Below are 13,471 nucleotides of genomic sequence, written 5' to 3'. Positions count from 1 at the left end.
AGTCCAACTACGAGGAGAGGCTAAACCGGACACTGTATCCTACATTTCTCCCAGTTATCCGATATTTTGTTAAACTTCACAACACAGTTTCTTTTAACATACACACCTTTCTCTAAGCGTATTATATCTGACATTCTATTGAGGAATTCTCCCCTAGTCGGAGATTGAGGGCTAAGCCAAAATCTAGCTATTAGTTTCCTAGCTTGAAATAGCAGACGCTGTACTCCCAGACTGTGATGCCGATTTTTGATGTCTAATATCCCGACCACACATGTTTTCGGTCCAGGCGGAACCGCAATATTATATGCATCTTTTATTAGGGCCAGAACAGCGGACCAAAAGTTCCGGAGCTCCGCCCAATCCCAGAACATGTGTAACAAGGATGCAGGGCCCCTGCCCCATCTCGGACAATCCGCATCCTCCCGAACACCTATCCAGCATAAAAAACTCTGGCGTCCTATACACCCGGTGTATTAAAAACAGCTGGGACATACGCTGCCACTCACAAACTGACAGTTGTGGAGTGAGCGCTAAGAGCGAATTCCACTGCTCTTCTGAGATCAGCCAGACCTCCCTTTCCCATTTAGATTTGACTGCTAAACCCTCTTGTTTCAGTGATTTCACATACAAGTTCCTGTAGGTGGATGATATCAGACCGCCCGAGGAGCTGTTTGTGAGAAGTTGCTGAAACAACGGGACCATAGTGCATTTCAACAACACTGATTTAGCCTGTGTCTGAAAGGCATGACGAAGTTGTAGAAATTGATAGAAGGCAGTGTGTGGGAGACCAAATTCAGTTCTCAACTTAAAAACATTGCACTCTGTAGTTGACATAAATTTAAGATTACACTTACCGGTAATCACTTTTCCATAAGCCCATGACAGCACCCTTGAGAGACCGCCTCCATCCAGGACAGGAAACAGGAACTTTCGTGGAGAGCTCATAAGGAGGAGCATGGCCCCGAGACCACCAGTTAATCGCAAGAACTTGTCCTAGACCACACTCTTCTCTTTTTTTTTTTTTTAAATTATATTTTCTCTCTATATATATTCCTTTTTTTTATATATATATATATATATTTATTTTTTTATATAATTCTCCCCCCCCCCCCCCCCCCCATTAGCATTAATTCTATACAGGGTGGGAATAAACCCGGGTGCTGTCATGGGCTTATGGAAAAGTGATTACCGGTAAGTGTAATCTTAAATTTCCCTTGCGCCCATGACAGCACCCTTGAGAGACGACTAGAATAGAAATCCCTTTATTTCTTAGGGTGGGACTACTGCCTGGAGGACTTTCCTACCGAAGGCTAGCTGTTCTCTATTGCCTAGGTCTAATCTGTAGTGACGAAAGAAGGTGCCAGGCGACTGCCATGTGGCTGCTCTACAAATCTGTTCTAAGGTAGCGTCGGCCCTTTCTGCCCAAGTGGTGGAGACTGATCTTGTGGAATGAGCACCAAAACCCCCCGGGGGAGCCTTTCCAGCTGAAGAATAGGCCAAATTAATGGCTCTCACGATCCATATGGAAAGGGTTTTAGCAGAGGCTGGGAGACCCTTATTTTTCCCACTAAATTGAATGAAAAGTTTTGAGGTTTTCCTCCACTGACTAGTAACCTCTAGATAATGAGATAGGCATCTTTTTACATCTAAACAGTGCAGTTTTTCCTCTTTTTTATTTCTCGGATTTTGACACAGAGAAGGAAGGATAATGTCCTGTGTTCTATGAAACATAGAAACCACTTTCGGTAAGAAGGAAGGGTCTGGTTTAATGAGTACCCTATCATCTAGGATGTTAGTGTAAGGAGGCGAGGTAGAGAAGGCCGAAATCTCACCAACCCTCCTTGCTGAGGTAATTGCCACAAGAAACGCTGTTTTGAAGGACAAGATTTTTATGGGTAACTGTTTAAGTGGCTCAAAGGGAGGCTCTGTGAGGCTAGTGAGGACCAAGTTGAGGTCCCAGGGGGGAACTGAAGATCCAGATATAGGCCTCAGCCTGCTGATGGCTTTAAAGAATCTTCGGACCCACGGGTGGCTAGCGATGGGAGAATCAAAGAATGCACTCAAAGCGGATACCTGTACCTTAAGAGTACTTGGCCTCAAATTTTTTTCATGTCCGGCTTGCAGAAAATCTAAAACCTTACACATAAGTGGGGGATTTAAAGGATTCACCGGATCTTTGGCAAACTTCTGGAAGGTGTTCCAAATTCTGAGATAAATAGAGGAGGTGACATCCTTTCTGCAGGATAGCAAAGTGGAAACGACATTCTTGGAGAGTCCTCTACTTTCTAGGATTTCCCCCTCAAGAGCCATGCTGTTAGGTGTAACTGCTTCACACTCGGATGATTGACTGGTCCTTGGGATAGAAGGTCTTGCCTCTCCGGGAGAATCCAAGGGTCCGTCAAGGATAGCTTCCTCAACCAGGTGAGCCAGGTTCTTCTGGGCCAGAAAGGAGCAATTAAGATCACTGTCGTTCTTTCTTGTCTCAACTTCTGTAAGAATCTTGGAAGAAGTCTTAATGGAGGAAAGGCGTAGAGGAGCTGGTGCGGCCAGTGAAGGGAGAAGGCATCTATCCCTGCTGGTGAATCTCTCGCGCTGAGGGAAAAGAAAAGATGACACTTTCTGTTTTCTCTGGTGGCAAATAAGTCCAGTTGAGGACGACCCCAAAGTTGAATTATTTGATCGAACACCATTTGATTCAGACACCATTCCCCCTGGTCTAGTGTATTTCTGCTTAAGAAATCTACCACCTTGTTTTCTGTACCTTTTAGATGTAGTGCCATAAGGGACGGAACAGAAGGAATTATAACTGAAAAGATATCTGTTGTTAACTGCATAAGATTTTCTGATCTGGTTCCTCCTTGTTTGTTCAAATAGGAGACAACTGTGGCGTTGTCCGAAAAAACCTTTATAGATTTTCCCTGCAGTAAAGGAAGAAACTCTTTTAAGGCGAGAAAAACCGCTCTCAGTTCCCTCATGTTTTGGGAGTCTAGACTCTGCTCTCTTTCCCAAACACCTTGTCTTAAGTACCCTTGGCAACAGGCCCCCCAACCGGAAGGACTTGCGTCGGTGGTAAGGGTAACAAAATTTTGTTGGATCCAAGGGAGCCCCTGGGACAGGTTTGCAGGATTCAGCCACCAGTGAAGGGGCTGGATCACTTGGGGGGTGAGTGTGAGGGGTGTATCTAATGGGCAGAGGGTACCCTGCCACTCCTTCAGAATTTGCCACTGTAGGGGTCTGGAGTGAAGATGGCTCCAACTGACCGCTGGTATAGTGGAAGTCATTCTGCCCAAGACCGCCATTGCTTGTCTGATAGTAGGGTTCTTTGTCGATATCAGGGACTGAACCTGTTGTATTAATCTCTGAATCTTGTCTTGGGGTAGAATACAGAGTAGTTTCTTTGAGTCCAGTATCATTCCCAGAAAGACACAAACTTGGGAAGGTATTAGATGTGATTTTCCCCCGTTTATTTGCCAGCCGAGGTCTTCTAGGATCTGCACTACTTTTTTGAGGTGTACTTCGAGAAGGGATTCTGACTTCGCTACCACCAGGAGATCGTCTAGGTAAGGAATCACTAGAATGTCTCTTTCCCTTATATGAGCCATGACTTCTGCCATGACTTTCGTGAAAAGTCTGGGAGCTTGAGAAATCCCAAAGGGAAGGGCTGTATATTGTAGGTGCTGAATGTGACCTCCTATTGAAACAGCGACTCTGAGGAATTTTTGACAGTCTAGCCGAATAGGGATGTGATAGTACGCATCTCTTACATCTATCGTAGCCATGAAACAGCCCCTGAAAAGATGTTTTACAACTGATTGGATCGACTCCATTCTGAATTTTTTGTAAGAGAGGAATTGATTTAAATCCTTTAGATTTATGATAGTTCTGAATGTTCCATCCGGTTTGGGGACCAGAAAAAGGGAAGAGTAGAAACCTCCGCCTTTCTCCGCCTCCGGAATCAGAACATTTTTTCGAAGTAGGGATGCAATCTCCTGTTGTAAAGCTAGATTTTTTCCCGGGTTTCCTAGAAAATTTGTAATTTTGAATCTGTCCGGTGGGTGGGAGACAAACTCTAGACAAAACCCTTCCTTTATAACGCTTAAAATCCAGGGACTTGAGGAGATTTTTTCCCAAGCGTAAAGGAAGAGAGAAAGTCTGCCACCCACGGGAGAGAAACAGTCATTGCTGTGATGGTTTAGAGGTTGAGGAGGATTGGGAACTGAAGAGGAACCCCTTGCTTTTCCTATTCTTGTTGTCTGCTCTGAAGTCTTTCCTCTGCCCCCTAAAAAAATCCTTTTCAGGGGTCTGGAGACAGGGAATCCTTTTTTATTGTCCGAGGCTTTATCCAAAAGGTCGTCTAAGACGGACCCAAAAAGATAATCACCCTGCCAAGGAATTGCGCAAAGCTTATTTTTAGATCCAGTGTCTCCCGACCATCCTTTTAGCCAAATAGCTCGTCTGGCTGAATTTGAAAGAGCAGCTGACCTAGCATTTAATTTTAAAGCATCTGCCGAGGCGTCAGAAATAAAGTCTACTGCTTTAAGTAGAGTGGGAAAAACGGCTAACAATTGATCTCTCGGGGTCTTATTCTGAATGTGAGATTCTAATTCTTCTAGCCATAATTTCAGAGACCTAGCAGTGGATGTGGCGGCAATATTTGGTTTGAACGCTTGAGCTGAGGTCTCCCAAACTTTTTTTAGGTAAACCTCTGCTCGCTTATCCATAGGGTCTTTAAGAGAACCCAAGTCCTCAAACGGTAGGGCCGATTTTTTTGAGATTTTTGCAACAGGTGCATCCAATTTAGGAGGTCTGTCCCAGTTTACTGAGTCTGCCTCGTCAAAGGGATACTTCCTTTTCACATTTTTTGGGACAAAATTTTTTTTTATCGGGTCTTTTCCATTCCTTCTGTATTAAAAACTTTATATTCTCGTTTACGGGAAAAACTCTAGATTTTTTTTCTGCCCGAGGTCACCAAACATGATATACTGAACGGATTTTGGGTCTTTGGATTCGTCTACTTTCATGGTCGCACGAACTGCTTTTAGTAAAGCTTCCGTATCATCCGGGGAGAAAAGTGGCCTGCCCGTGGATTCTTCATCCTGGGCTATCTAGGATTTCTCCTGTATCACTATCTTCTAAAGGATCCGAGTCAGATTTATTAGCCGTGCCTGATCTGGTTCCAAGGGAGGTTGAGGCTACAGAGGGAAATCTCTTCTTGAAATCTTTCAAGGAATCCGAGACCTCTGTCTTCACCATCTCCCTAATACTCTGCAGAAGGGATGGGGACTCCTCCTCCACTAGTTTCTCAATGCAACATTGACATAGTTTTTTCAACCAAGAGGGGGCCAGTTTCCTTTTACAGACGGCACATTCCTTCCCTCTGGTCTTTGAAATTGCCTTTCTAGGGCCCTCTTTTATAGTCTTAAATGCAAGAAGGAAAAGAGGGAAAAGGAGATTTAGCCTGACTAAAAAGAAATAAGTGATGGGGAATGATCCCCCTTACCCCACCAGGAGTACCGGTCTGCTCTCATGACCCTCCTGCTGATCGGCGCGTTGGGCACTCTCCTCCTCCATGCTGCTGTGGGATAGAGTGACTCCCAGGATCCAAAAGAAAACTGGCTTCCTATAAGGCTGGCTGGCTGGGCTGCTGCTGACCGTGCGCCTGTGGGTCCAATCCCCTCGGTCGGGTCCTGCTGAAAACCCTCTGCGGCCTAAGTAGGAGAAGGCACTTCCTACTTCCGGAACGCACGCTACATGCGTTCCAAATACCGGAAGTCTCGACCGAGACCCGGATCTCGCTTGGATCGCGAGATTTGTTCCCCCCTTCCCCGAGCGCGAGGTGAGGAGGAGGCCCCGGCCCGCCTGAACACTGTCAGGAAGGACCGGCGTGCCGAACGCACCTCTCAGTGCGCCCGGGACTGCAGAGTAGCGGCCAGCGCGGCGTAAGCCAGACCCCAGCAGCAGGCACCAGACTCCGGCCGGCGGCTCCTAGAGGAGACTTACGCCGGAACAGGTAACCCCACTTTGATATAATCCTCAGGGGCACTGCAGCCTAGCTTCCTCCTCTTCTCCACGAACCGTCTTCTGTCTAGGACAGGAAACAGGAACTGGTGGTCTCGGGGCCATGCTCCTCCTTATGAGCTCTCCACGAAAGTTTCCTGTCCTGGATGAAGGCGGTCTCTCAAGGGTGCTGTCATGGGCGCAAGGGAAATATCTCACTCCTTTACGCTCCCAGGGTGAGAAGCCATCTAACTGGAATAGTTCAGGAAGGTGCGGATTTCTCCAAATAGGGGAAAACTGTGTAAACCCCTTTACTGATAACAGCGCCCGGCTTTTTTGCCAAACCTTGTGCACCATAAAAAGTGTGGGGTGCCCCGACAGCTTACCAACAATTACGCTATTTTCCAATAAAGCCACCGGAGAACTGTGCCCAATAATGTGTGCCACCAATCTGGCTGAGGCAACGTCCCCAGGAGTCCTCTCCCATCCCCTCAACTGTTGCAGCTGGGCCGAGATGTAATAAAGCCAAGCATTCGGTACTGATAGCCCTCCCTCCTCTTTCCCTCTCTGCAGAGTGTCCAGTCTAATCCGCGCTTTTTTATGGCGCCAAATCAAATCCCTAAACAACCTATCAATTTTTAAAGAATATTCTGCGAGTTATCCATACCGGGGAATTATGCAGTATATACATGAGTTTGGGCATGAGAATCATTTTAAGAAGGTTACTCCTCCCAATTTCAGATAGCGGCGACAGCTTCTATTTCTAACCAAAACTCTGAAGGCTGATGTGGCAGACGATTTCCATCGCTCATCCCCATGCTTTATGGCTGTTTGCCAGCGACAGGTCGTTATTATACACCATGATCTGCCGCCTCCAAACGAGAATTTTTTAACATGTCAAAAGATTTGTATTACCCGAGGATCAAGCGTTTGCTTGTTCTTCGGGCAATCAGCGGCAGTATTACACTGCAAGATGATCGTTACCAAGCGTTTACATGAACGTTCATTAGCGATCATCTCCTGAAAAATCGGGGCAGTGTAATACAGGATTGAGTCCTGCAGAGATCCAGACTTCTGTAGAGATAGCATGCTCATACTTCACTTACTTACTTCGCAAAATCACTCAGTAATTAGAAAGATGGATGGGTTTACCCATGAGTTTGTCAGGCAGGGCCCATCTTTTAAAAATAATACGTTTTGGGAGGCTTTTGTTTCCACTTCAAATTATATCAAAGTTGATCAAACATCAAGACATCCAAAAGTTGCAGTCAGTCTTTAACCAATTTCTGGGTCAGAAAAAAGGGCCTGCAAAGCGTGCGATAAACTTTGTCTTTCGAAGCTAAAAGGGGGACTTCAATTGACCAATATCAGATGTTACAAACAAGCAGCTCCATTCAGGCATAGTTGAGACTGGAACTTTGGCTCAAATGCTAGAGAGGGAGCTGGCAGCTCTGTGGCTCTTGGGGAGATTACTACATACCAAATTCAGTGAACTGCCTTCTTATATTAAACATACCGTTCTCCTCAGAGGCACTATTATGTCTTGGAAAGCAAAAAAGATCAACTCAGCTGGAGATCTTCTGAGATTAGTAGAAGGGCACTTCTTATCATGGCAGAGGTCAGAAGATTAATATGGCCTGGTGGTGTCTCATTTTTATGCAACACCAACAGATTAAACATTTTTGTTTCTCCAGGGTTAAGGACCTAACTAGGGCTGAGATGGTGACATTTTTTGATGACCTGGGGGAAAGTAGAGGGAGGGTAAATTCATTTTGATCTAATTTTTTAAAACCTGGGAACACGAATTGGGTGATATCGGATAAGATTTTATTGTAAAGGCAGCGATAATCAGTGAACAGTGGAGAAATATGTACTTTCATAAGGTGACGTATGCATTTGCCTTAAAAACGCATCAGCACATTATTTACGGAACTGCTCTATATGTGAAACGTCTAAGGTCTCTCTCTTAGGCTACTTTCACACTAGCGTTATTCTTTTCTGGCATTGAGTTCCGTCCTAGGGGCTCTATACCGGAAAAAAACTGATCAGTTTTATCCCCATGCATTCTGAATGGAGAGCAATCCATTCAGGATGCATCAGGATGTCTTCAGTTCAGTCTTTTTGCCTTTTCAGGACGAAGATAATACTGCAGCATGCAACTGTTTTATCTACGTCCAAAATTCCGGAACACTTGCCGAAATGCAGGCATTTTTTCCCATTAAACTGCCGATTGTTCCAGCAAAACTGCGCATGCTTAGACCGCAAAAAATTTGAAAAAAATAACTGCCAGGTCCGTTTTTCCGTATGACACCGGAGAGACTGATCCGGCAATTCAATGCCTTTGTCAGACGGATCAGGATCCTGATCTGTCTGACAAATGCCATCAGTTTGCAAACGTTTTGACGTATCCGGCAGGACTGATTGAAGCGAATGGGTCCGCATCTGACCTGCATAACATGCGGATCGCATGCGGATCAAAAATACGTTCATGTGCATGAGCCCTAAGTCATGACTTAGAAGACCTTAGGGGGTATTTGGAACTACTTAGGCTCCCACCCTAGGCGGGGTATGCCCTTGGCAGTCACAAAGAGGTGGTGTTCGATTATGTTCTTTTCCAGGGGTTTGCTTATTTCACTGAAAATTTGGGGGATCAGAGGATGCAATTGTCTTATCTTTTGAGGCATTTAGCAACCTAATTCTATTGTAAAGTATAATGCACTGTATGACACACTGTATGACTTGGTATTGTACATTAAGTGAGTGTAGACCTCTGTTCTTCCTCAATAAATATGTTGAAGGTATGAAGCAGTAAAGTTATGTGCATTTTATTCTGTACAGTAATAAAGTTTAATTGACCATTTAAAAATGCTAAAGATTTTGGCCTTAAAGGAGTGTTTTCTGGGCAGATAATTCTCTTAAAAAAAGCGAGTCAGAAAGCGTTAGCGGTGACACGGGAATTGTGGAGGTGAGTAAAGCTTCATCATTTTTCCCAGACAAGAGGGCTTTCCAATGTAAAATGTTCAATAAAAACTCTCCTCCCTATGTTACACAGATATGAGCCCTGCTGCAGAAAACAGGCAAAAAAGATGATAAATGTGGCAAGGCTGTTGGCCCTGTCCCCTCTCGTCACAACCCTTTTTCAGGAAAGCTGCGAGGCCAACAAAGAAACGCCACTTGCACAAAAAAATTTGCACAAGTGGTGTTTATATTTTTGGCTCTGATGCAGAGCAGTTTTATGATCATTAAAATTCGTAATTTGAGACATACCTGTACCTCTGTGCTTTTCTGTCTAATGGCCTCTTCCTTCTCTCTGATGTCCTGTTCCAAAGCAAATTTTTCTCTGCAACACAAAGTCAAATGTAAGTGATAAGGAGCCTCAGTCAGCATGATCAACCCTACTCTCCGCACAGCACTCACTCCCCTCTGTGTACAGTCGTGGCCAAAAGTTTTGAGAATGACACAAATATTAGTTTTCACAAAGTTTGCTGCTAAACTGCTTTTAGATCTTTGTTTCAGTTGTTTCTGTGATGTAGTGAAATATAATTACACGCACTTCATACGTTTCAAAGGCTTTTATCGACAATTACATGACATTTATGCAAAGAGTCAGTATTTGCAGTGTTGGCCCTTCTTTTTCAGGACCTCTGCAATTCGACTGGGCATGCTCTCAATCAACTTCTGGGCCAATTCCTGATTGATAGCAACCCATTCTTTCATAATCACTTCTTGGAGTTTGTCATAATTAGTGGGTTTTTGTTTGTCCACCCGCCTCTTGAGGATTGACCACAAGTTCTCAATGGGATTAAGATCTGGGGAGTTTCCAGGCCATGGACCCAAAATGTCAACGTTTTGGTCCCCGAGCCACTTAATTATCACTTTTGCCTTATGGCACGGTGCTCCATCGTGCTGGAAAATGCATTGTTCTTCACCAAACTGTTGTTGGATTGTTGGAAGAAGTTGCTGTTGGAGGGTGTTTTGGTACCATTCTTTATTCATGGCTGTGTTTTGGGGCAAAATTGTGAGTGAGCCCACTCCGTTGGATGAGAAGCAACCCCACACATGAATGGTCTCGGGATGCTTTACTGTTGGCATGACACAGGACTGATGGTAGCACTCACCTTTTCTTCTCCGGACAAGCCTTTTTCCTGATGCCCCAAACAATCGGAAAGAGGCTTCATCGGAGAATATGACTTTGCCCCAGTCCTCAGCAGTCCATTCACCATATTTTCTGCAGAAGATCAATCTGTCCCTGATGTTTTTTTTGTAGAGAAGTGGCTTCTTTGCTGCCCTTCTTGACACCAGGCCATCTTCCAAAAGTCTTCGTCTCACTGTGCGTGCAGATGCACTCACACCTGCCTGCTGCCATTCCTGAGCAAGCTCTGCACTGGTGGCACTCCGATCCCACACTTGAATCCTCTTTAGGAGACTATCCTGGCGCTTGCTGGACTTTCTTGGACGCCCTGAAGCCTTCTTAACAAGAATTGAACCTCTTTCCTTGAATTTCTTGATGATCCTATAAATTGTTGATTGAGGTGCAATCTTAGTAGCCACAATATCCTTGCCTGTGAAGCCATTTTTATGCAACGCAATGATGGCTGCACGCGTTTCTTTGCAGGTCACCATGGTTAACGATGGAAGAACAATGATTTCAAGCATCACCCTCCTTTTAACAGGTCAAATCTGCCATCTTAACCCAATCAGCCTGACATAATGATCTCCAGCCTTGTGCTCGTCAACATTCTCACCTGAGTTAACAAGACAATTACTGAAATGATCTCAGCAGGTCCTTTAATGAGAGCAATGAAATGCAGTGGAAAGTTTTTTTGGGGATTAAGTTAATTTTCATGGCAAAGAAGGACTATGCAATTCATCTGATCACTCTTCATAACATTCTGGAGTAAATTCTAATTGCTATTATAAAAACTTAAGCAGCAACTTTTCCAATTTCCAATAGTTATGTAATTCTCAAAACTTTTGGCCACGACTGTACATACAAGAAACAGCACGTTATCAAAATCCTTGGGGAATGCATGATTTTGATAAAACATAGACGAATAACTCCATATAACATTAATGCTGGACCAAAAATGATTCTTTGTGAGCGACAGTGCAGGCACCATTAGACAGGGCTATTATCCCTGTCTAGGGCTGAAACGATTACACAAATTATTCGATTAACTCAACACAAAAAATAAATTAAAAATCCTCGTTGCAGCGCGTGAAGAGGAGGATGGAAGATCTCTGGAGTGTCGGCAGCACCCCTACAGGAAAGGTCATTTTTTTGGTTCACTGGCGCAGCAGCTGGGTACTGATGGCTAGAAGGGGGAGTGGGGGAACTGATGGCAGTGGGGGCGGGTGGTGGCACTGGGGGGAGTACATCGCACTGGGGGCGAGCTGATGACATTTAGGGAGGAGCTGGTTGCATTGGAGGGCGAGCGGATGGCACTGGGAGGGGAGCAACTGATGACATGGGAAAGCTGGTGGCACTGGGGGATGCTGGTGGCATTGGAGGGGGAACTGGTGGCTCTAGGTGGAGCTGATGGCACGGGGGGGCGATGGCACGGGGAGGAGCTGGTGGCACTGCTGGAGGAACTAATTACATTGGAGAGAGGAACTGGGGGAAGGAACTAATGGCACTGTAGGGGGAGGGGAATGATGGCAGGGGAAGCTGATGAGTTTTTATAGAAAACATTCTTTTAATTTGTTTTTTTTAAATTAGAGTAGTCGATTAATCGTTGGATTAATCGGTAGAATACTTGATTACTAAAATAATCGATAGCTGCAGCCCTATCCCAGTCAATCAAAGGGATGATGGGAGTATAATGAGCACAAGGTGCATAGCTGTAGCGTTGCTTGAAGTCCTACTACCAGGCCCATGGATACTCCAAAAAATAAAAATACTCATATTTCGGGAATGCTGGAACCTCCAAAGATAAAAAAAGGTATCGTACTAATCATCATGATTAACCGTACCAGGCAATATGCTTTAAAATTTAAACTTAAAGGGCTTGTCCAGCTTTTTAAACGTTTTTAAATTTGGCAAGCCCTGCGGTATGTCACTGTTGGATCACATACCACTTGAAGACTTGCAAATGGCCCCTGTCTGAAACTTTACATACAGGATTGGAAGCAGCCCACGGAGCTAGGGAGCAGTAGAGTGTATTTTTATGTTTGGTTACTGCACAGTACTGCCCAAATCTATACAAAATATATAAATGTCTATATTTGGAAGACTTGTTTTTTACTAACGTTAAAGGGGTTCTGCACTTTGTTTAAACTGATGATCTATCCTCTGGATAGGTCATCAGCATCTGATCAGCTGTTTGAGAAGGCAGGAGCGCCGTGGCCTTCTCGCTGTTTACCGCAGGCTCAGTGACGTCACGACTAGTATAACTGGCCTGGGCGCGGCTAAGCTCCATTCAAGGGAACGGCGCTTAGCCGCGCCCCCAGGCCAGTGATACTAGTCATGACGTCACTCGGCCAGCGGTAAACAGTGAGAAGGCCGCGGCGCTACTCCAGCACCACTGCCTTCTCAAACAGCTGATCGGCGGGGGTCCCGGGTGTCGAAGCCCCAGCGGTCAGATGCTGATGATCTATCCAGAGGATAGATCATCAGTTTAAACAAAGTGCAGAACCCCTTTAATATTAACCTTAAAGGGGTTCAGCTATGAACTCGGACATATCCCCTTCTTCCCCTACTAAAGCCCGACCATCAGTGCCGGTGACGTCACCATGAACACTGCTAGGTGGAAGCCTCCGCCTAGCAGTGTAAAAATGTAAACAAAAAAGCCCTTGTCCTGCGTGATACAGCTCATGTCAGAGGAGCTGAGTGGGGGAAAAAGGGGATATGAGGACTGAGGCTATTTACATTTTTGCATTTTATGATTTTTCGTCCCTAAATTCCAATAGCCATAACTTTTTTTATTTTTCTGTTCGCATAGCCATATAAGTGCTTACTTTTTGTGGGACAAGATGCATTTTTTTATGGCACCATTTAATTTATCATGTCTTGTATTGTAAAACAGGAAAAAAATGTTTTGTGGGGTAAAATAAAAAATAATTCAACTTTTTTGGGGGGACAAAATATTTTAATAGTTTACACATTTTTGGACGTGCCGATACCAGATATGTCTATTTTTTTTTTTTATCGGTCATATATTTTTATTTGTAAAATTGTGAAAGTTGGGCGATTTAAACTTTTTAATATTTTGGTGTTTTTACATAGTTAATACGGTTGAAAAAAGACATAAGTCCATCAAGTTCAAACAAGGGATAGGTGGGGACATGATTTTTTTTTTATTATAATAATTTTGAAATTTTTTTTACTTAATAACTTAGGATCTTTTGTCCCTTTCATCATAATAGATATATATTATGGTGAATGGGATTTTGACACGCTGCTTGCTGAGATGTGCCTCATACACAGCTTAGCAAGCAGCTTACCATGACAGGCCTGGGAACCTCCAGCAGGGCC

General features: G+C 44.4%; 1 protein-coding gene across 4 annotated transcripts in view; it reads right to left on the bottom strand.

Moving 5' to 3' along the window:
- The window catches only part of EPS15L1 (epidermal growth factor receptor pathway substrate 15 like 1), a 243,741-nt gene that overhangs the window by 132,139 nt on the left and 98,131 nt on the right, over positions 1–13,471 (bottom strand). For all 4 annotated transcript variants that reach the window (XM_044270441.1, XM_044270433.1, XM_044270447.1 and 1 more), the window contains one exon: positions 9,265–9,337. In XM_044270441.1, coding sequence (XP_044126376.1) covers positions 9,265–9,337 — 73 coding nt within the window. The remainder of the gene's footprint in view (positions 1–9,264; positions 9,338–13,471) is intronic.

Source organism: Bufo gargarizans, chromosome 1 (genome assembly GCF_014858855.1).
Source record: "Bufo gargarizans isolate SCDJY-AF-19 chromosome 1, ASM1485885v1, whole genome shotgun sequence".
NCBI classification, from domain to species: Eukaryota; Metazoa; Chordata; class Amphibia; order Anura; family Bufonidae; genus Bufo; species Bufo gargarizans.
This window is presented reverse-complemented; position numbering and strand designations above follow the sequence as displayed.